This window comes from Callorhinchus milii, unplaced genomic scaffold (assembly GCF_018977255.1).
Source record: "Callorhinchus milii isolate IMCB2004 unplaced genomic scaffold, IMCB_Cmil_1.0 Scaffold4, whole genome shotgun sequence".
In the NCBI taxonomy this organism is placed as follows: Eukaryota; Metazoa; Chordata; class Chondrichthyes; order Chimaeriformes; family Callorhinchidae; genus Callorhinchus; species Callorhinchus milii.
This window is the reverse complement of record NW_024704745.1, coordinates 65,398,108-65,423,017: the sequence shown is the minus strand read 5'-3', so window position 1 is coordinate 65,423,017 and position 24,910 is coordinate 65,398,108. Positions and strand designations below refer to the sequence as shown.

The following is a 24,910-nucleotide window of genomic DNA, read 5'->3' as shown; positions in this document are numbered from 1 at the left end:
TTACTTATCTAGTATTTCAATTGAATTTATTTGAGTTGGAATAAGATGATACAAAATGCATTTGACAAAAATTGTCACACGTTTGATTGGCATGGATAAAATCTATGCAAGTATCTACAGATCTAGATTTTCTCCTTTCAAACTCACCTTTCCAGCTTCATCAAAAGTGACTTTTGTATTCACTATTAACTTTTTCCTTAAGATCTTCTTTGCTTCCTTGATTTTTGGATTTTTGGGAACAGGTTTTGTTTTTGCTTTCTGCATTTCTTCTTTTTCACATTCCTGTGAACAATTAAGCACAATGAGATTTTAATAATAATACAGTTAATAATAATAATCCAGTTAATAATATGGTGCTTCTCATGTCGGGATGATGTCTCACAGCACTTCACAGGATATACTGTGAAGTGTAGTGACTGTGTGTTTGAGCAAACGCGCTTTGCTTTGTGGAATCAAACCCTGCCTGGATTAGGCTCAATGCTCCCAACAACAACAACTTGGATTTATATAGCGCCCCCCCACGCCGGACAGCGTCTCAGAGCGCTTTACAGTAATGGATCCCAGGACTGAGCCAGTCCCAATCTGACAACAACAAGATTACATTTGTATAGCACATTTCACATCGGGAGGACGTCCCAAGATGCTGGACAGCGTTCAGCATTTCAGACCCGAGTTGGGATCAGGGCAGGAGAAGGAGGGGAAGGGGGGTGGCCGATGGTGCGGTCGAAGGGGAGGGTTTTGAGGCGGTACTTGAAGGAGGCTAAGGAGGGGGCGAGGCGGACTGATTGGGAGATGGAATTCCAGAGGTTGGGGACAGAGTGGCTGAAGGCTCTCTCGCCAATGGTGGGGCGGGTGGGTCGGGGGTGGAGCAGGCCAGAGCCGGCTGAGCAGAAGGAGCGGGCGGGTGGTAGGGGGTTAGGAGGTCGCAGAGATAGGATGGGGCGAGGCCATGTAGGGCTTTGTAGGTGAGGACCAGGATCTTGAACTGGATCCTCTGAAGGATAGGGAACCAATGGAGTCGGGCGAGAATGGGGGAGATGGGACACATGCTTTATAAATGTAAACTGAATTCTAATGCGAACTATGGTAACACGCCAATTTATATTTTGCCAGAAGGATGCCTCGAAGAGCTTTATATAGCTGACTGGGGGCCTAAGCATGGCAAAAAGCTCTGTGTGTATTGGGGGTGGGGGGGGGGGGTGAGTGACCGAAGGCTCAGTAGAAAATAGTCTTAAGGTGGGTTTTGAAGAAGGGGACTTGAGTTTCAGAGAAGGGCAGCAGAGTGGCTAAAGGCTCGTCCATATATGGTGAGGAAGAAAACATGAAGGAGACCAGAGTTTTCTGAGTGGAGGGAGTGGCCAGGGGAGTACAAACATGGCCAGGGAAGTAAGAACATGCTAGGTAATGCGGAGCGAGATCATGGTAGCATTTGAAAGTGATAATGGGAATCTTTAATTTGATCGCATGGGGTTTGGGGTGCACATTAAAGTTAAATGGCAATCGTAACATTGGGGTTATAAACCACAGCAAAAATCACCTCTAGACATAAGATGCATAAGAAAAACCTCATGTACTTCACCCTAGCCCTAAGAATTCTATTGTAAGGGTATCTCCGATTGGTGCAGTGATGATCTCATGAGTCGGCGTGAGGGGCATGGGGTTCCAACATTTTCACTGTAGTTTTTCCTATTCAGCTGCCTCGATTCTATTATTTCTTTCAGATCATATTGTGAAAAATACATGTGCATTGCTGCACTGTGTCCTAAATACAAAATTCACTGAAGATCTATGAAGATTTATCATCACATTTCTCTCTGACATCTAATTTTCCCTTCCTCTAACAATCAAAGTGCTTTCAAACCCTGAACCTGGTGTCACAAAAGTGCTACTTCTTGATTTATCTCACTCCTTTCTAATTCTTTTCAACTCTGGTGATATTCAGCACTGTAGTTTATAGCTCTTCACATAAGTTTTTCAATAAGGAAAAAAAGACTTTTTCTGCCCTTTTCATACCTAGTTTCATACGACAGTATTTGAATAACAGGTTATTAATTAGAAATCTCAGAAAAGTTAAAAAAACTACATAATCTAAAATTAATGTTTTGGTCTACACAAAGTAAATAGCTGCATCTCCAATTTAGGATTAAACTGTTAGATAATTATGATGGCATCAACACAATAACAGATAACCATCTTGAATGTCATGGGAACAATACTTGCAAAAAAAATTCATGCAAAATAATGCTAAATTTAGCATATAGTAGTGAACCAAATACAAACCAAAGTTTGCTCAAGCTTGAGTCAATTTTACAATTAGTGAGACAAACAATGCAACTTAAACAAAGCAGAGCTACTAAAATGTCTACATACATAAATGGTACATCCGGTACTAGTGAATCAAATTTAACCTTCCCCAAAATTCAATTAGTATTTGTAAAATTTTGAGATCTAGTTAGTGATCAGAAGACAACTAGCAATCTTTCATATGGTATGGTTGCGGTATGTTATAGTACTCTCTTAGAGTACAAGGAAATATACTGGAAGCATAGGCTCTTGAATAAACTATTCAGATTTGCAATTCGGTTCACATTAAAATGCAATTATTAATGCATCACACATTCCGTAGACAGACGCAGTCTGAGCCAACAGAGACAGATTAGTGCAAAATCCCACAAACTGTATTAGCTTTACCCAAACAGATTATTTTTTAATTAGTCAAATGGCTGAATGTAAACTCCCATATCATACCGTAGCAATGACAAGGACCACTGAGATCTTGCCTCTTATTTTAAAAAAATGTAATTCTTAAACGTAATCCAGTTACTTATCCGATGGGACATTCCCATTGTTCTCCCCTGAAGAATAAATCAGATATTGCACAAAGGGCATCTTTCTTTCTCTTCTATTAGTGATGGGGATTTTACAAGACTCCCTTCGTACCCTTCAATTATATCCTACTCTTCAGTCCTTTATAAATAATTCTGCTTTTGACCGCAAACTTTTTTACAGAAGCTGGTTCCATTCCGAAGAGGTATGGGTGATTGACCTCAATGTACAGATGACTGAAGAAAATTGGTATGCTATCTTGATGTCTGACAATTCTATTTATGCAGATCGCAGGGAAGGCCTGATATATGGCGCAGCACTGCACAATTGTGAATCAGAGGCTCCAAGCTCTCTGTTGTGCATGTATTCAAAATGTTGGTGGGGGTGGAGGCAGGTGTCTTGTAACCTTATAAAATTAAACGTATTGCTTGTATTACAAAAGCACCCAATCCTCCACAATGCATAAAGGAACTCAGGAAAAAAAAGACTGCAGTGCTTTTCCATCTAGGTTACATAACTAACTACCTCTTTCACAATTTATCAATTCACTCTGCTATGAGGACTCCCATTGTAGAAAATCCATTGTAAAAAAAGAATCTTAGCATTTAACATAGATAGCACTTTTCACATCAGGACATCATAAAGCGCTTCCCAGGATTTTTACAGTGAAGTATCACAACTTTATTGTATGAGACATAAGGACAACACTACCAAAATAGTGTTGTCCTTATGTCTAGCTGTTCAAAGAAAAACTAGCCGTAGCAATCTGCCAGGAGATTCATATGCCTCTCAGTGAGACTATTTCTCCCTGCCCCCAAAACCGCGTCTGATATACAGCTATCCTGCTAGATTATCTTGGCTGTGAAGACTGTATTTCCCCCTCGCCCTTTATAATGGATTTGATGGCAGCATTTTCACTTGTTGGTTGTAAAAAAAAATTATATGTACTTGCTTATGGTGTTGTCGTTTCATAAACCATTAAAATAATTTATTACTCATTTATTAATCATAATTTTAAGAAAAGTAAATGTCTGCTTATTGCCTCCTACGGGAGAATAATGTTGACCATTGAATTCAAAATTAATCAGTGAGGCACCAGCATTTTAACCAAGTATAATGTAGTCTAATAATGCCAACAGAGATTAGTATCTAGGAAATGCATAGTCAAGTCATTCATCAATGTGCTAATTGGGGTCTTATCCCAAACGTTAACCTGGTTTTCTATTTAATATCTAATTGCTAGCTTTTGCAATTTAATTGTATTCCTACATTGAGGAACTCCAAACTACTGGAGAATAGTGTTGAAGCAAATGTATGCCAAAAAACTGCAATACAGAGTAGGTTATCCAGTAAACTAGTAAGAAACATTTGCCTCAGGAAAATAAAACAATTGATTGTTAAAAAAAATTTGGTTGCTCTTCAAGTTAGTCATATCAGCGCTACAGAATGGAAAGCTTTGGAATGGAATGAGTATCAGCATTGAGAACTACCTGGTTAAATACAGCAAAAGGCGTGTACTGAGAAAAATCCTCTTTTCACTGCCCTAGCCTCATAAGTCCTGTAGCTCAGTGGTTAGAGCACTCGCTTTGCAAGCGAGAGACCTGAGTTCAATTCCAGGCAGGGTGAAACCTTGGGCAAGTTTCCTTACTCCACACGCCTAATAATCTCTCCAAAAACCCCAAACAATAATAAATTTGTCATTTTCAATTTACGACTGTTTGTGGGACATTGCTGTGCGCAATTGGCTGCCGCAGTCGCCCACAAATATACAGTCAATTCACTTTACAGTGTATTCTGTGAAGCGCTTTGGGACGTCCTCCTGACGTGAAAAGCGCTATATCAAATTCAAGGATTATTATTATTATTAGGACACTATTATTGTACCCATGAGATTTTTTCCCCCATTGCCAAATACTAGTCATCCATATGTCAGATCAGAATGAGATCAGCAATTTGTGGTAATTAAGAGCAGTTTTGTGTTGTAGCCCAAGCTTAAAGGGAACTGATTTGAAATGTTTATCTCAAAATGGCCAGAGCATGAAACATCTCAAATGCAAATACAAAGTGCAAACAGCTGGGCTAGATTCAAATCAAGAATCATGAGGAGAAATAAATTGCCAATCCACCAGGATCATGCAACGTCACGTTTGAAATCAAATTAATTTGCTAAACTATTAAAGTGTTTATCTTACATAACAAATGGATGCCTGATCTGTGATATTAGCTGATCTCAACCACAATGACAGTGGGTAAGCTAGTTTGCTCTAGCAGATTGCTTCAGGCTAAGGGAATAAGGAGGAGAAATGAAAGAAAAAAGATCACTCCAATAAGTATTCAGTGACATCTAGTTGCACATTGGTATCATAGTTTATTAAAACACTGGAAGACCTACTCAGGCTCAAATTTTAAGAGCCTCTTACGCAAGGTGTTGAAGAGCCACTTCTACATACATAGAACTGTAGCACAGCAAACACTGCCAAATTTAGAGGAAGAAAAATACAGTTTCATCAAATGTGTGTCTACTTCGATAAATTTGTATCATTTAAATCATTTTAATTCACTATGTGACAACACAGCATAATTCAGCTAAATTAACGCCTCGTCTGAACTGGCACTGAACACAAACATAATGTTAAAATAAACACTAATGTTCTTTTAGAATCACAGAACGTGAGAGCTCTTAAAATGTGCAGTCACCACTCCCCCCCACCCCCCGCAAGTCAATTGGTGCAACACAAGGTGTTAGAATCATCTGCTGAAAAATTGGACTTTAGTTAGCCATTGATTTATAACAACCAAATATCAACAATGGTAAGCTGTGGCCAGCAATATATTCTCCACGGGTGATAAATTGATTTCACTCTGACATTTTCATAAAGAATCATAATTGGGTACAAGTGAAATTGGAAAATGTGGCTGTTGATGCACTCTAAACACCCAAGAGAACTTGCATTTTTATAAAACATTATCCCATCTCAAAAGGCTTCACAATTACTGTAAATGTAGGGACTGCTTTTATCATCAAACACATCATACATTTGTACCAGCAGAGTCCCACAAACAGCCATGAAGGTCCATCTTCTTCACCTTCCAGTCCCTTGACAGGTCGTGTCCCAAATTACACTATATCTCGAGATATTATTTTCTAGCAGAGATCTATCTAATTTGTTCTTGAAACAATCTTTTCTGCTTCCACTAGGGAGCCTGTTCCATAAGTTTACTGCCCTCTCACTGAAGCAGCGTTACCACAGATTTGTTCTGAACTTACTTCCCTTAACTAGGCCATGTCCTCTGATTCTAAGGTTCAGTACAAGATAAAACAGCTTACCATGGTCTACGTTATCTGTTCCCTTCAGAATCTTAAAAGACCATAATCACAACCTTCTCGTCTCCAGTGTGAACATTCTCTGTTTATCTAATCGCTCCTCGTAATCCAGTCCCTCCAACTCCACAATCATTTTGGCTGCCCTCCTCTGTATCCTCTCATTCACTGCAATATCCTTTTTATATTGTGGTGACCAAAACTGCACACAAAATTCCAAGTGATTTATGAAGTGGCAGGATTACCCCACTATTTTGGCTCAATATTGCCCTTTTTAATACAACCTAGCATCTGGTTTGCCTTACTCACTGCCACCGAGCACTATTGGGATAACTTAATTTTATCATTAATCAGGATCCCCAGGTTCTATATCAAATGCAAGGATTATTATTTTCTGCACAGATTATTTTCTTACCATTTAAATAATAGTCCCCTTCCTGGATTTTTCCCGCCATGCGCTTTGCATTTCTCTACATTAAATTTTATCCGTCATCGATCTGCCCAATTCTCAAGAATGTTTAAGTCCTCCTGTAATCTATCCTGTTCATCTTTGCAGTCTACCACCTTCATTAGCGGCGTGTCATCTGCAAATTTAGCCACTGGGCTTGTGACTCCTAGCTCGAGGTCGTTTATGAAGATGTTAAATAAAAGCAGTCCCAAAACAGACCCATGTGGAACTCCACTGGTCACATTCTCCCAGCCTGATGACATTCCCTGTACCACCACCTTCTGGTGATCTCCAAAGTTAGAGGTATATACTACGAACTTAGGGATTTCAATTTTGAAAGAAGACATTTCAGAGGGGACCTAATAGAGATATAACATTTTAAAGCGAATTGAATAATTTAACCTAAAAAAATACTTTTGGATGCACCAAGACAGTAGAATAAGAGGACATAGGTTCAATGTTGCAAAGGCAAATTTCAGGACAGACACCAGGAAGAGTTTCTTTATCCAAAGGGTAATTAACCACTTAGAACAGATTGCCAGGAAGAATGGTGTAGGCCAGCACTCTGGACACATTTAAAAAAAACTTCTTGATGCTGTAGTGGTCGGTATTCTGTAAGGACGGGAATCAGATGGGCCGATGAGCACTTCTTGCACAAACGGCTTTTCCTCCAGCCCCCGCACTGTCTCGTGCGGTGTCCCTCAAGGCTCTGTCCTTGGTCCCCTCCTCTTCACCCTCTATATGCTCCCCCTTGGTGACATCATCTGCAGACATGGGGTTAACTTCCACATGTATGCAGATGACACCCAACTCTACCTTTCCTCCTCTACCCTCAACTCCACGACCACCGATGTCCTGACAGTCTGCCTGTCCGACATCGAGTCCTGGACGAGAGACAACTTTCTTCAGCTCAAAGTGCGCAAAACTGAGGCCCTCCTGATTGGCTCACGTCAGCGCCTCCGCACCTCAGGCGCTGACACCATCAGCATCCAAGGCTGCACTCTCCACCGCTCAAAGCCAGTCAGGAACCTCGGCGTTTTGTTCGACCCTGAGCTGTCCTTTCTCCCTCATATCCGCACCACAACTGGCACCGCCTTCCATCACCTCCGAAATATCGCCAGACTACGGCACTACCTCACCCCTCACACTGCTGAAACTCTGGTCCACGCCTTTATCACCTCAAGGCTGGACTATGGGAACTCTCTCCTCGCCGGCCTTCCCGCCACCTCCCTCCACAAGCTGCAGGTCATTCAGAACTCTGCAGCTCGTGTACTGTCCCGCACCAGGCTTCGCGACCACATCACTCCCACCCTCGCTCGCCTCCACTGGCTCCCCATCCCAGAGGATCGAATTCAATATCCTCATCCTCACCTACAAGGCCATTCACGGCCTTGCTCCCTCCTACTTCTCCGACCTACTATCCCCCTCCGTTCCTCTGGCTCCGGTCTGCTCCACATACCCCGCCCCAACCGCCCTACCATCGGTGGCCGGGCCTTCAGCCTCTCAGCCCCCAGGCTCTGGAACTCCATCCCCCAGTGCCTTTGCATTGCCTCCTCCCTTTCCTCCTTCAAGGCCAATCTCAAGACCTTTCTCTTTGACTGTGCCTTCAGTTCCCCTCTCGATTCTGTAACCCCTCCTCACTCCCTCCCTCCCTCCCCTCACCCTGACCATTTCCCCCTTGCTCAGGTCCTGACCCAACTGTCCAGCGCCTTGGGACGTCCTCCCGACGTGAAAGGCGCTCTAAAAGTTAAATCTTGTTGTTGTGTTCTTCATCTAAACTAATTTTGTGATCCTGTATACATTTACATTCATTTCCTCGCATCTGTATTCAATGCTTCCCATTCAGTAGAAGTCCACGACTGTATTATGGGACTACCCAATGCCTTAGTGAGTTCTTGATTTTGATCATCATCAGTTTTAAAAAACAAAAATATACCATTATTACTTAGGCTTCAACAAGGCGAGGTTCCACCATACCTGACCCAGAATCCCATTTGAATTTGTGGCCTTCAGTACCTGCAGTCCCTCATGTACCTATAATTCCACAAGTACAGGCAGGACTTTAAGAGTTAAATCCTGTAAAAGTGCGTCTCCAGGCCAATCCGTTCAATTTGGATGAAGGGTTCCACACAAAATGTTAACTTGTGTTTTGCTTTCAGGAGCTGATCCATCTGCTGTGCATTTTCTGTTTATTAATCCAGATATTAATTCTTGCATTTGATATAGTGCCATATTATGCCATTGAGACGTTTCAAAGTGCTTCACTGAATATACTGTAAAGTGATTTGACTGTATATTTTGTGGGAAAATTTCATTACTCTCAATTTTATTTTGCTTTAGTGTTTATTTAACAATACTAAGCTACTAGTAATTTACACTAAAGATTCCTGCCAACTCCGCAATGCAAAACTTTTTGTTGACAATATGATTTTCTGGCTATAACACAGTAATTGAGAAATCACCCAGAAGGAACCTTTACCCATTATTCCGAATCCATTCAATATCCCAGTTGATTATTTTACACAGTTGGACAAATAAAATTATGACTTGTATTATTTCCCTAATGTGGCAACTTTCCAACTTTCATGATCTGAGAATTAGAATACAAAAAATATTGTAACATGAAAACTTTGTTTTTCAGAGATACAACAAAAATAACTTGCATTTATATAGTATCCTTCACGAAGGATAATGTCTTAAGAGAGCTTATCTTGGATACGATGGCATTATTTGCAGTAACTAATATTTATATTATTTATTGTAGTGTTAATTTTATAGCCAGATACTGATCATTTCATTCTGAGATTTCAAGGCAGCATAATAAAAAGAAAATAAAGCCGTACATATTAAACGCATCATTATTAATACTTCCATTTGATGTAGCTCCCTATTGCATCTTCGAGACGTCTCAAAGCACTTCACAGAATAAAGTGAATTGGCTGTATATTTTGTGGGTGAAACATGGCAGCCAACTGCACAAAGCAATGTCCCACAACAGTCACATCTCAAACAGTTTATTTCACTGAACTGAATGGTAAATCAGAGAGAAATGCATCATAGCTTGAGAAGAGACCAATAAGCAGGGACAGCCTTTTGCCATGTTCAAGATTTGGAGTTCTTATGAGAAGACAGTCTGTCGCTAACCTTAAAACAAGTTGACCTAACAGAGCCATTACAAATTTAAGCCCTATAAAACATAGTTAGGGCTTCTGATTTTCAGGGGTTTGTTTTAAGCAATTTCAGTGTTTATACTCAACATTCACTGCTTACTCTCACTGAGCATGTTGACCTCTGGCTCAGTTAAAATTAAGCCAGCTCAACCAGTAGATACCACAGGAACAAAATGTACTCATACCCTGGCAGTATCGAGAAAGCACGACATTATCAGAATTCCCAACCTTTGGATAAGATGTTAAAGTGAGCTCCTGTTCATCGATTCCATGAATAAATGGTAAAAATAGGGGAAAAAATTTGGCAAAAAGACAACCTATTGAATGGTTATCATGGGCATACGATAGCCATTTGGGACCCATAAACTTAGTACAAGCAGCGTTAACACAATTAAAAAAAAACTCATAACATATTCTCATAACACCTGAGTACATCAACATGTCTCAAAGCCATCTACAGTCATTACTCTCAACCTCTACTTCTAGGTAAACAGGGCAAGCATTTTAAGAGCTTTCACAAATGAAAAGGTAATGGCCACTTTATCTGGAGGCTTGTTGAGCAGAGTTGGGAGGAACTTCTTTCTCTTTCTAATCAGTGTCTCGGGACGAGTGGACAGGACTTCAATTTAACATTTGATCCAAGGATCGAACTTTCTTCAGTGCAGTGCTCCTGCAGGACCTCACTCGAGCACAAGGCTGGTATATCAGCTTAAGTCCCGATTTGGGGCCTAAACCCACAACCTTTTGAGGTGAAAGCGCTACCAATTGAGCAACCTATTGCCAGCTAGCTTTCATCAAATATTGAGCGAAACACATGGCCATTTTTATAAACTGCTAAAGTTTCCTAGAACTATTTTGAACTGAATTATTGCACAAGCACATGCTGAACACACACGCACACAAAGAAAACAGTCAAAGGAACATGCACTATTGATCGTTTAATTAACTAGCAAGATAGTCGAGTCCAGTCTCACAAATCTGAGTAAGATGAGATGACATCTATTACCCTGGGGTGTTTCATTAATACAAAGCAAAGCTTTGTGAATGTTCATTTTAAAAAAATCATCTACTTTAAGCTTTAATGTACTTTCAGAGCCATTATGCCCAGAACCAATTGTGGGTGCAGCCCCGTGCAATGGACGCTTCATATGGCAGAAGCAGATGGCTAATGTGAGTATCAGCAGACAGAAAATAATTCCAAGTTTTTTTTTTTGCTGGTGTTTGAGGAGTCGGACAAGACCATTTTAATCGTGCGTGCTCGCTCAGTTGGCACAGGCCACTCCTATTCACTTTGTGCTTCCCCATATGTTCTTCCCATAAAGAATCATAGCACGTGGCATGCTTTTCATTGATTTCAATCCAAGACTGTTTGTGGGACACTGCTGTGTGCAATTGGCTGCCGCGTTTTGCCCACAAATATACAGTCATTTCACTTTACAGCATATTCTGTGAAGTACTTTGAGACGTCTAGAAGACCGTGAAAAGCGCTTTATTAAATGTAAAATTATTATTATCATTTTTTCTTCAGTATGAAAACATGCATTTAGCATAATCAAAACAGCATAAAAGTGTAAGCATAACCACACAGAGCTGCAGAGGTTATGACTGGAGTGAGACACTTTCCAAAACATTATCTTCAAAGGTAGCTGTATGCCATTCATAAGATTTTTTAAAAATAAATTCTAGAGAGCTTAAATAAATCTTTTACTCGTATGGATGAAGTGTGACTGCCAGGTGACACCCGTAAGAATAGGGTCTATCTACAATGCAATATTCAGCAATTTTCCCAACTGGCCTCTGATGGCCTGCGATTTGTCATCCTCACCGTTAATTTACAATCTGATATTCACAAAATGAAACTTTCAATTCATCTTAGTGGGCCGGTACAGTTGACCTTAACTCTCTATAGTTAAGGATGGAACACTAACCAGGATTCCTGCTCCTAAACACTGCAAGGTATGCATATGTGAACATTGGGAGTCAGGACAGGATTGGCCCAATAATTGAAGAGCCTGCTAATATTCACAGTTGAGACTGACAAATAAATAATCCACTTGGCCAATGTAATAAGGGAAAACAGCACCTGCACTCAAGTGAAAGGAAAAGAGATCAAACACGTTCAGGATAGGGAAGGAGAGAAAATTGGGAGCCAAAATGGTTGGTATTAGGACTACTGCTCTTTTTAATATACATTAATGACTTTGACTTACGTATAGGAGAGCAAAATTTTAAAGTTCACAGGTGACCCAAAGAAATGTAGTAAACAGCGAGGAGATAGTAGCAGACTGCAGGAGGACATAGACAGACTGGTGAAATGGACAGACACATGGCAGATTGAATTTAATGAAGAGAAGTGTGAAGTGTTGCATTTCGGGAGGAGGAATGAGAAGAGGCAAAATATGATAAATGATACAAGTTTAAAGGGGAAGCAGGAACAGAGAGACCTCTGGGTTTATATATACAAATCTTTGAAGGTGGCAGGACAAGTTTACAAAACTGTTAAAAAAGCATATGGAATGTGAAGCTCCAAGACGCTGCCCGCAGTGAAGTGTGCTATATAAATGCAAGTTGCTGTTGTTGGCTTTATAAATGGAGACAGAGTACAAGAGCAAGGAAGTTATGTTGAACCTTTACAAGTTGCCGTTTACGCCTCAGCTGTAGCATTGTGTCCAATTCTTGGCACCTCAGTTTAGGACAGATGTCAGGGACGTGGAGAAGGTGCATAGGAGATTTAAAAAAGTGATACAGGGATGAGGGACTACAATTATGTGGAGAGACTAGAGAGGCTGGGATTATTCTCCTTAGAGCAGAGAAGGTTGAGGGGAGCTTTAATATGTGTTCAAAATTATGAGGGGTTTTGATACAGTAGATAGGGAGAAACTGTTTCGTTTGGTGGATGGGTCGGTAACCAGAGGACATAGATTTAAGATAATTGGCAAAAGAACCAGTGAGGAGACGAGGCGACGAGGAGAGTTTTTTTACTCAGGGAGTTGTTACAGTCTACAATGCACTGCCTGAAAGGGTGGAGAAGCAGATTGGATAATAGTTTTTAAAAGGGAATTGGATAGGTACTTAAAAAGGAAAAAACTGCAGGGCTATGGGGTAAGAGTGGGCGAGTGGGACAAGTTAATAGCTCTTTCAAAGAGCCGGCAAAGGCACGATGGACCAATTGGCCTCCTTCTGTGCTGTAATATTCTTGAAAAATGGCAGAGGAGGAAAAATTATATATTATCAGAAATATTATGTAAAAAAAACATGTATATAATATAAAATAAATAATCTGGATTACACTTTACACAAGAGTGTCAAACAGCAGTCACAAAATGCAATTCCCTCAAAGATGAAAGTAGAAAAATACTTCACTTCACCATGAACATGTTCAGAAAAATGAAAAAAAGTTAAAATACAGCTCAAATATGAAAGGAATATTTCTAGCATACTTTAACATACCATTGAAAAAAAATGCCCTACCTTATTAAATCTGACTTTCGCAGTCAAACAGGAGAAATCCTATTTAAATATTGAGTCAAGCAACTTACAGAAGTACTGCCAGCATTTACATAGGGTCAGACTATCCCATTAAATAATTTTTTGAGAGATCCTACTCAACATAATGTATTTTAATGTCAGCACCAACACATTTTCAAATGAAGAGACTTGTTCCAGTGTTATCTATATTAGAATAAAGAGACGAGTTAATTTGGGCAGATAATGCTACAGATCACCTATTTGTGAATAGATCAGCAAAGAAATGTCAGAATCAAGTCAGCCCTCTGTGGCGCCTCAGTAGTCTATTCCTGAGCCAGGTGGATCCGCAGTGTTCCTGAGCACTGCTGATTACAGACCAGCCAGCCCGGCTCTTCAGCAGGAATTGGAGGTCAGTGAGAGCATATATTCTTCCTATTTGACTCCTGTTAGCCCTATAAGGCCTCAATGAGAAGCTATGTGGTTTTAGCTGGTTAGACTCCAGCAGTACCCAACGCACATTCTGGGATCCCAAGGCTTTGGCTTGTGCCAACCTGATCTAATACTCCCTGGAATTAGGAAGCAGGGCGTGTCCATCTCAGGACACTCCTTCCAGACCACACCCTGAGGCCTTGGCTCTTGCCAACACGTGCCTAATAATCTCCGGAAAGACACAGGATTTTCCATGTGTATGTGGTATGCATGGAAAACAAATTCTGGTTTGGATACTCTGGATTACGTATTGTGATGGGTTTCCACATGTATCAGAAACCTTTTAAGAACATAAGAAATGCTAGCCAAAATAGATCAACATCCATCTAGTTCGCCTTCCACCTTCCTGGCAGTCAAATACACATATGTCCCAAACTATCTAGAATCTGGTCAATTTCATCCTCTACAGAGGCTGCAGCTGTACTCCCAATATATGGTCCTCCCATGCACAAAGTCTGCGTGACCTGAGTGGAAAGGCCAGGAGCACCTGCTGGAAAGAGGAACAGCATGTCTCCATATTTTATCCTAAATAAAGAGAGGGCTTTGCTCGATTCTGCACAGATCTCTCCAGTTTTATTTCTGTTAAGGTACACAGAAAATGTTTTAACAACAACAAAAGCAGTTCAAAAGTAATGTTGATTTATTTATTTGGTTCTTAAAATTCTTCTGGAAGATAATGGCCTTCACAATCTATTGGTGCAATCATCTGCACCAGTGATGACCAATCCATGGCTGGAAGTGACTCATGGAACATTTGCACATAGTCTTAAGTGAGGGTTGTAACACAATATTGTGTTTCAAGTTTTTCTTGATTGAATATTTCTTGATTTATGGCATAAATCAAGAAATATTCAATGAAGAAAATGTATTTTATTGGCCAACCAACTAGGTTGATCTGCACTCTTCTTTGTACTATCTACAACTGCTGTGTTTAAGAACCTGCCTTACATTCTGCTGAGGACAAATGAATAAGATTGCCTGTTTTGGGGAACATTAATGCAACCTGATGAATACTTCACTTAAAAAGTGTTGTCATATTAAAATTGATTGTTTAAAAATGACATGTATTCCATTCTAACTACAGTAGTTCAGGTTAATAGTAGTACTTTAATGAGTAAAATTGATTTCACAACCGACTCCAACATTGGTGATAAACGAACACCTAAATATAGACACACGTCAACCTGATTCATTGTAATATGTTCAAAGTTGTTAATTGAAGATCTGTTTATTTCATTCTAAAATATTGGAACATTGATGTGACTAATGAAGCATTCTGCTTCAATTTTTCAGTTCACCTCTGATGAAACTAATGTATTATTATAGTGCAGCATTCCTAATCCTTTTAAGTTTTAAATGCAAAAAAAATTGATCTTCCTTTAGGTCATTTTTCACAATACCTTTGGTTTGCAATTACTTCCGCTGACTCTTCATGATGAAATCTAGGTCTGCTTTTAAAATGAGTATAGCCGCACATTGATCGCTATTCAGTTGAAAACAATTGTAAATAAATATAAAATGCATTTGAAAACAGGTGTTTGCTCTTCATGCATTTAAGTAAATTTTAATTAAATTCAAAGTCCTATTATTTGGAAAAGATGCTGCTTCAACAAGAAAAATGGTAACCACTCTGCTTGGTCAGTAAGGATCACTTTACCCACAGAGATTTTGCTGGTAGGGTTGAAGAAATATCGGCAATTCCGAGTCTCATTGATGAACTTGACAAAGCTGAATGGATTAACAATACACGGATTATTGTTGACCTGACCTGGCTTCACCTGTCTTTTCTTCCCCACATCCAAGCCATGACCCGCTCTGCCTTCCCTTACCTCCGTAACAGCCCAACTCCACCACTACCTCACCCCTCAGGCCGCTGAAACTCTTGTTCATGCCTTCATCACCTCCAGGCTCGACTATGCAAATGCCCTGCTTGTTGGCCTTCCCAACTCCTTCCTCCACAGGCTGCAGATAATCCAGGACTCTGCAGCCCGTGTCCTCTCCCGCACCAAACTCCGTGACCCCATCTCCCCCATTCTCGCCCGACTCCATTGGCTCCCTATCCTTCAGAGGATCCAGTTCAAGATCCTGGTCCTCACCTACAAAGCCCTACATGGCCTCGCTCCACCCTACCTCTGTGACCTCCTAACCCCTTACCAACCCGCCCGCTCCCTCCACTCAGCCGGCTCCGACCTATTTCACGAACCCCACCCACCCACCTCATCATTGGCGGGAGAGCCTTCAGCCACTCTGCCCCCAACCTCTGGAATTCCATCCCCCCCATCACTCCGCCTCACCCCCTCCTTAGCCTCCTTCAAGTCCCGTCCTCCTGACGTGAAAGGCGCTATACAAATGTAATCTTGTTGTTGCTGTTGTTCGGACATTTCTCCTCAGATCTTATTTATTTAGGAATATAAAGGTCACTGACCCATCAAGCCTGTTATGATAGTTTATTAAATTACGGCAGATTTTTTAAAATACCATTTCCCCACCTTTTCCCTATAAGCCTTAATCCTCAAATAACTATCTAATTTGGCTGCTAAAGCTTCCTGGAGCAGAGCATTCTATATTTACACAAATGTTTTGTGATATTTATTGATCTCAGTTCTGTTTGCCCTCTCTCTAATTTTTAAGAATGTGTCCCATTGTTTTGGCTCCCACTACACGAGAGCCAAGTCGAGCTTTCAGCCATCTGAACAACATGAAAAGGTGTTATATCAAATGCAAGGATAATAATAATAATCCTTGCATTTGATATAGCGCTTTTCACGTCGAGAGGACGTCCCAAAGCGCTTCACAGAACACACTGTAAAGTGAATTGACTGTACATTTGTGGGCGAACGCGGCAGCCAATTGCGCACAGCAATGTCCCACAAACAGTCGTAGATTGAAAACGACCAATTTATTATTGTTTTTGGTTTGGGAGGGATTATTATTAGGCGTGTGGAGTAAGGAAACTTGCCCAAGGTTTCGCCCTGCCTGGAATTGAAAAGCGAGTGCTCTAACCACTGAGTTACAGGACTCCACAAATATTATTATTATTAACATGATAAGGTGTTATATCAAATGCAAGGATTATTATCATATTCAGGAATTAATTTGGTCGATCCAAGGGAGATCTTTGAAAAAGCACAGAATGCAGAGTTGGTGTGGACCCAGTGGGATTTGAAGCAAGAATCTTCTGGTGTTAAGTCTGGTGCCCAACCAACAGAAACACCAAGGATATATTAAATGCTGGTTCAGCAACTCTAAAATCAATTTTTAAAATATGGTAAACAATTCATTTCTCACTGAGCTCTGTTATAATACACATTACCCAATTACTACAGAATTTATTGTCCTTTCTGAAGGAGAATAATTCCCTTCCCATTTTCCTATATGCCAGTCATAAAACTGAACAGTCCCATAGGAATAACAATTTGCATGTATATAATGTTTTCACATCAACAGCACGTCTCAAAGGTGACTGTGGGAACCTACATATTCTAAAAGACCATGCTATTTCATATATATGGCATCTTCCTCCCTGTTATTCTGTCTTATAAGGCACTTTATCAAATTTGAGAATTACTATTATTAATATTATTATATTTCTCATCTAATCACATGTATCCATAAATTTTCAAATTAATTAGCTGTCACCTCATTGTCATCTATGAAATATTGTTAGTCCAGATTAGCTATCCAATTTGAATATACATTCACGTTGCTTCTAAGAATTCTAAGTGCATTCAAATGTTTATTGATAACTGAAAGATGCTATAAACTCAAGCTATCATCATGAAATATAGCATTGTTCCAGTGGGGATCAAATAAAACAACAAACTATATAAATCTACTACACGGTAGCTCATTTGCCCCATTATTAATGTCAAACGTTTGCTCCTCCAACGAAGCCGCGTATCCTAATCCATAGTTATTTCCTAGTACCAACTAACACCCCTTCTTGACATATACTTATCCAATTTCCTTTTTAAATACTTAATTTGAGTCAGCTCCAGCATTATTCCAAACTCTGCAATCTCTGAAAGATATTTCTTCCCGAACTTCTCTGTTAACACTCCTGGTTATAATTTTAAATTCATGCCCTCTTGGTCTTGAATCACTTACCAGCAGAAATAGTTCACCATTTATCCTCTCAAACCCTTTCGTTATTTTAAACCCCTCTATCACATTACCCCTGCAACCTTCTCTGCTCCAATGAAATAAATAAGAGTTGGTCATTCATTTCAGGGCTGTGGAACAATGCTATGGTCAAAATTGCCCTCCGGGTTCATTTACAAAAATGGTGTCACTGTAATCCTTCCAACGTTAAGGTCTATATCAAATACAAAGATTATTATTATTTTTAAGTCAAAACCGCTCCAGGCTTATAACTATAACCGCACACCATCATTATCATCTTTGTGAATATACACTGTATCCTCTACCAATCCACTTCACTCAGCCAGTTCTGACCTCCTGCACGTTCCTAGTCCCCTCAACTACTCCATTGGCGGCTGTGTTTTCAGCCACTGCGCCCGAGATTCTGCAACTCTTTAGCCACAAGCGGTAACTAATCAAACACCCACCGAAAGTCAAATAACATATTTATACCATCTCCTCTTTTTGCCACACTCTTGGTTACACCAGGAATTGAAATCTGAAGCCTCCTGGACTGGCTCAATAAAACTGGTGATTTATTTATCCACTGAATCAATTGGGAAGGCGGGAGAAAGAGAAGCACTTCTAAGCTTTTACTAATATAGTTGCAAAGATCACATAATATCACAAAGATGTCTGCCTGTTCAGAAGGACATTAAAGATCTAATGGCACTATTCAAAAAGAAAAAGATTGCAATCTGGCTAACAATCTCTGAGGTAAATTGGTCATTCATTTCATGGCTGTTTATAGGACACTGTTGCTAACAAATTGGCTGCTGCGTTCACCTACTTTACATTTCATGACTATCTGTCATGACTGGATGTTATTGTGCACAAATTGGCTGCCACATTTGCTACAAAATAGTTACGTCACTGCTCATTAAATCTCTAAAACGTCCTCTCAATATGAAAGGCGTTATATCAAATTAAGGGCATATTTCTTACTATATAGGGGATAAAAATAACTGAAGGGACGTTTTTTAAAACAAATGTATTAAACAATGATCTACTTCAAAACTTAGGGTTATACGCCAACGAATCATTAAAAATCTCATCCCGACACCACACATCAAGCTCTGTCACAAATAAGATGGCAGAGTATTCAACAGAACAGATTCTGGTGAATCCCAGTTATATATATATATATATTGTATTCGTCCCCATTATTTTAAATACCAATCCTTAAATCCCCTTTTGAACCTACGCACATTATCCATTACTTTTAATAATAATAATAATCCTTCCATTTGATATAGCTCTTCATCACGCCTTCGAGACGTCTCAAAGCACTTCACAGAATATACTGTAAAGTGAATGGACTGTACATTTTGTGGGCAAAACGCGGCAGCCAATTGCACACAGCAGTGTCCCACAAACAGTCGTGGATTGAGTGACCAATTTATTATTTTTATTATTTTTGAAGCAATTTTTTGCTGTAAATATTATACAGCAAATCTTTGGCGCCAGAACAATTTGTCTTTCAATTTGTTGATTCTACACAAAATATTAAGTAACTTAGCATATTACAGAACAAGGTTCTTTCAATGTCAGAAGGAAAGTCACATTTTAATGCTGCATTTGAAATGATGCATTGTAAATGCAGAATAATGAAAATGATTTAAAATCAACAAGTCGTATAATGGAGTTACCTTAATCAAGATAAGGCATCTGAGTCTTAAAGTGAAACAATGCCCTTCACCGAGCGAAACTAATTGTTATGGGTTGAACCTCTAACCAACTGTGCACATGAACATGAATACCAAAAAGCTCAGAGAATATAAAGTTACTGCACAACATCGCCCAGCACTATAACATGAAACACAAAAAACCTGCAAGTTGACTATAATTGTTACAATAAATATTAACTAAACCATTTTATTCAGAATAATTCCAATTTGTTTTTAAAAGATCAGTGCAGATGTTTGTCGCACGGTTCTGCAGTTGCAGTTCAGCAGTTACAGGAACGTGAAGGATTTGTAAGCATTGGGGATAAAATAATAGAAGAATAGAATACTGTTGAGCGTTGGATTGGCTTTCCCCAAGTTCTTCATAGTCCAGGGAACCATATGTTTTTCAGATCAATTATTGTTTCGCCCACAAAATATATAGCCAATTCACTTTACAGTATATTCTGTGAAGCGCTTTGAGATGTCTCAAAGACGTAATAAGCCATTATATCAAATGCAAGGATTATTATTGTTGAATATTGCAACAATAACATATACTTATATTGTTTGCATTGTTGAGGCTATGCTTAACAGAGCTATTGGAACACTACTGCCATGTTGTGTGTAATATAATACATGAAGTATAGCTTTTCAATCAAAACAAGGAATATTTTCTTGGCCAGATTCCTATCCTTCTCCTAAACCATGGGTCACTGGAGAAGAATCTGCAATCTCAGTTAAATGCCTCACATCTCCCCACCAGAGATACAAAGTTTTGAAATTGAATGATAGTTGACATAATCCAGGTCACCCAGTCCTAAGTGCTGCAGTTTTGCGAATCGATTTTGGCATCTATTGTACCCAGAAAGTAGCATTTATAGGAGTCCAGTAACTCAGTGCTGGAGCACTTGCCTCGCAAGCGAGAGACCTGGGATTGATTCCTGGCAGGGCAAAACATTGGGCAAGTTTCCTTACTCCACACGCCTTGTTTACCCAGCAGTAAGTAGGAACTCGGTTGTTAGTCGATTGTCAAGCACTTTTCCGGGGGTAAGAAATCCTTAAAATATAAGAAGAATTTGGTCACTCAATCTACGACTGTTTGTGGGACACTGGTGTGCAGGATTGGCTGCAACATTTCACCCACAAAATATACATTCAATTCACTTTATAGTATATATTCTGTGATGCGCTTTGATAAGTCTCGAAGACGTGATAAGGCGCTATATAAAATGCAAGGATTATATATTATTATATATTATTATTTCAGAGCAAACCATCAAGGATCCTTATTTGGGAAGACAGTAGTACAGTAGTCCTGTTCCAAAAACACCAATAGAGACATTGTAGATTACTGCAGAACACATCAAGTGCCTCATACAAAGGTAAGCATACAGAAGAAATTATTAACTAGAACTATTGTACAAACGCCACTAGCACTAGATAAAATAAAAACTGTTTCTAATGATGTGCTTTCTAATAATGAACAATTAATTCTGTCTTGCCCTCAGGAGGGCGTGAGAAGAGGATAGAGAAAGACACTAAATCAGTTATTTGGAACCTAATTTTCATAGTAATAAAAGTCCCGATCAGTAAAATGTTTCATTTTGGTTTATTTTAAAGGATATTTTCCACTGATGGAATTCAGAACCCAATTTTCATAGCAACGTGATCCATGATCAGTAAAATGTTTTGTATGGGTTTTTTCCAAAGGGGATTTTCTATTGATGGAATTTAAAATGAAAATTTGGTGTTTCAAATTTCATTTCTTCCACTTCACTATAACCCAAAAAATTCAAATCCACTGTGGCTCATTGCAATGAGGAAGCAACCTTTATTCCTTTTTTTAAAAAAAATTGCTGTTTCAAATGGGAGACTGCAGAGGAAAAACTAAATGCAATAAGCATGAATTACTGCATACATTTAACCTCTCCTTTATCATGAACTACATGAAAGCATTGTTTTCAATTATTTCACATTCATAATCATCTTAGCACTTGTAGCCAAAAGGTAGTTATAAAATTAGAGCACCAATGCATACATATTTATTCCACAATAAGCTTGCAGTGATTACATCATGGTTATTGTTGCTTCAGGCATCAACTAACTGCAATAGATATTGGTAATCACCTACACGTTTCTAGACCAGAAATGCACTCTGACCAACATTTGAAGCAATCATTTATTGATATCTTGGCTCACAGTGAGACCATGAGAATGAGCCAAGAAAGTGCCGTGCACAAATTGAATGTCCTCTAACAGCACTGTACCTTGAGTTGCTGCAGTAATTCTCGAAAAGGCTGGTACATTTGTCCTTAAGAGGAACAGTAATCCTTTCTCAACTAATAGTTGTTTCTCGAGTGTTAATCTGATAAGAATTTCTGTCCATTCATCTTTTCGAAGGGCAAATATTTCTTCCAATTTCTGGAGCTGGACAACTTTGTAAAGATGCTCAAGTATAAAGAAAACTGTGCACAAACATGCAGAGAATATCTAAGAAGAGGATGCGACAGGATTTGTAGGTCAAATGAAGAACTCCTCCTAAAAGGTTTCAGGTTTAATATCAGACAGATTGTTAACAAATCTCAAACTCATCACACTTGGCAGCAGTCGATTCAGACCAGAAAGATGCAAATGTATACTTTACACTAATTGGTCATTCACTTAGTTACTTGAGGTGCTGGGAAAAGCTGCCACACTTGACTACAAATAACAAAAACTTAACAGCAATTACCTATTAAGTACTTCAAGACTTCTACACAATATAAAAATGCAAGTTCGTTCTTTCCTTAGACTTTTACATATTTTGCAACTCAGAGAAATGAATGGCTGAGAATTATCCTGCACATCATAAATCCAGGTATGCTCTCCACATGGTGTTTCACTGTGTTGGACAGACCAAGAAAGTCACTGGTTGAATTTCTTGTCATTGCAGATAATTATTTGGTATATCACCAGTTGGCTGATAATTAGTTTCAACAAACGACTGCAGAGAGGAAAGTCCATGTGTGTGAATAGTGTTATGTTCCTTTATGTTGGCACATGTGGTCAACTGTACAAGAAAAACAGCAATTGAGACAAGATGTGTAAGGTGATTCTACTCTGTGCAATCACACCACATTATAAGGTATCAGCCTGGCTCAGTTGAAAGCACTCCTGCCTTTGAATCAGAAGGCTGTGGGTTCATAACGTGATTAGTTGTCACAAAAGGTCAGTAAACCAACCAACCAACGGTAGCATAACTTCTGTAATACCGCTGGACTATAAAGACGAACATACAGGACTAGTGCTTTAATGTGGAGGCAGACTAAGGAATAATCATTAAATGAACTGAGTTTCACACACGAAAAGTTGGTGAGATTATCAGACGTTAGTTTACATAAGCAGAAAGTTAGCACATGTGCATTTATGTAAATCTTACACAGCAAGGATTAGCAAATCTAAATTAGCTTAGTACTGCTCATAAACGTGCATTAATTTAGCACTGGATCAGAATTGTATCAAACTTAGTCGATAACATTAATCATTCACACAAATTTCAATCTAATTCCCCTCCAAAAAACCTTCGATCATTCAGGGGAAATGCAAATTAGTAAGTTAATAAATACTAACTGTAGAAATTTTGTAATTAGAATTTCAGAAAAAAAATCTGAAAAATGTATACTTTCTATTGCTAATTTGCTCAAGAAAAACCACAGGTTGCAGCTTAGCTGTGGAACTTCCTCCCTCAATCCCTCCGCCTTGACCTCTCCCTCCCCACTTTCATATCCCGCCTAAAGACTTTCCTTTTTGATCGTGCTTACTGGCTCGGGATCAGACTCCACCACTGTCAAGCGCTCCGGAACACTACCACACGTGAAGGGTGCTATATAAATGAGAGTTGTTGTTGTTAAAATCCAGACTAGCAAGGCTCAAACAAATTGAATATTTTCAACTTCAATTAACAAGGGCCTTTATTACCTTTAAAGATACTTTCAGAAATTGTCAGGACAAGAAATTATCACGATAAAATTAAGCAAACTAGAATTTAAATAAACAAAAACAGTATTTTTAGGACATAAAGAGACTGTATGAGCGTAAGTAGCTAAGTTGAATTTCTATTTTTCAAAGTCTCTTTCCTTTAATGAATCCCTTGATTTGCTTTTTAATCCTTTCATGTTGATAAACGATGCCCATAATCCTTGGCATATATGCCTCTCTCCAATGTTTCGAGACCATTTTCATACACAAGGTGAAACATTTATAAGTTAATACAAGTTAAAAATTAAAACAAAGTTATAGATGAATAATAATAATCCTTGCATTTGATGTAGCTTCTTTCCCATTGGGAGGATATCTCAAAAGTGCTTCACAGCATTTACTGTAAAGTGCAGTGACTATATTTTGTAGGTGAAAGTGCAGCCAATTTGCGCAAAGCAATGTCACATAAACAGCCATGAAGTAAATGACCAAATTAATCTGAGGCATTGCTGGACAGGACACTGGGAGAAATCCCCTTCTCCATTCCAGCAATGCCGTAGGATCCTCAACATCCCACCTGAAAAGGCAGATGGGATCTCAGTTTAATGTCTCCTCTGAATACTTGACGAGGCAGGTTCCCACACAGAATATTTTTTGCATGAATCAAAACTGCTCTGTGTTCCAACATTTCAGTCAGATTCAATCGAATAAGACATTTATAGATCTGCTTCCTATCATATCCAATTGTAAGGAGATGAATGACCTGAACGCTTCAGTGATTCCTGAGAGATTATCTAATTGTACAGTATTTCATTTGAAAAACTACTGCAGGTAAAATTAAAAATCTATATTCGTAGCTTAGCCTGAATAATTACATCTGGCAACACAATACAACACAGAACTGTCACCGACAGGTTACCTAATGCTGTCAATCTCCATTTAATGCCTTTAGACTTGAACAATCTATCTGGCGTTGTACAGAATTAAAATCCATATTAAGGTCCACTATCCTACAGATTTCATGCATTCTTGTTGCATTCAAAAATTCTCCAAATCTTCTACACCTCCAATCCTAATTATCTTACTATCTTAAAAATATGTTTTCACACCTCCCACCAATTTATTTTCAAAAAGTTTAAATGGAACAATTTCCTTTCACCTGGGATTTCATAGCACAGAAAGAAGCTATTCTCATCTGGATAAGCTCCCTAAATGAACCTCTGGGTTTGAAACCAGTCTAAACTGCTGCGATGAAAAAAGCTCCAGTCTCTCTCTGGAAGTTGTACGTGAAATGGTCTTAGCCAGTGTCCACCCTGGTGGAGGTCCTGCTGAGCATCATCCCTCAGCACAAACCAATTGTTACAGGCATCATAAAAACTCGTAGTTCAACAACAACTTGCATTTATATAGCGCCCCTCACATA

At 39.2% G+C, this 24,910-nt stretch overlaps 1 protein-coding gene across 2 annotated transcripts in view; it reads right to left on the bottom strand.

Annotated features, from left to right (window-relative positions):
* The window catches only part of ddx10 (DEAD (Asp-Glu-Ala-Asp) box polypeptide 10), a 171,011-nt gene that overhangs the window by 88,072 nt on the left and 58,029 nt on the right, over positions 1–24,910 (bottom strand). For both annotated transcript variants that reach the window (XM_042334131.1, XM_042334132.1), the window contains exon 14: positions 148–282. In XM_042334131.1, coding sequence (XP_042190065.1) covers positions 148–282 — 135 coding nt within the window. The remainder of the gene's footprint in view (positions 1–147; positions 283–24,910) is intronic.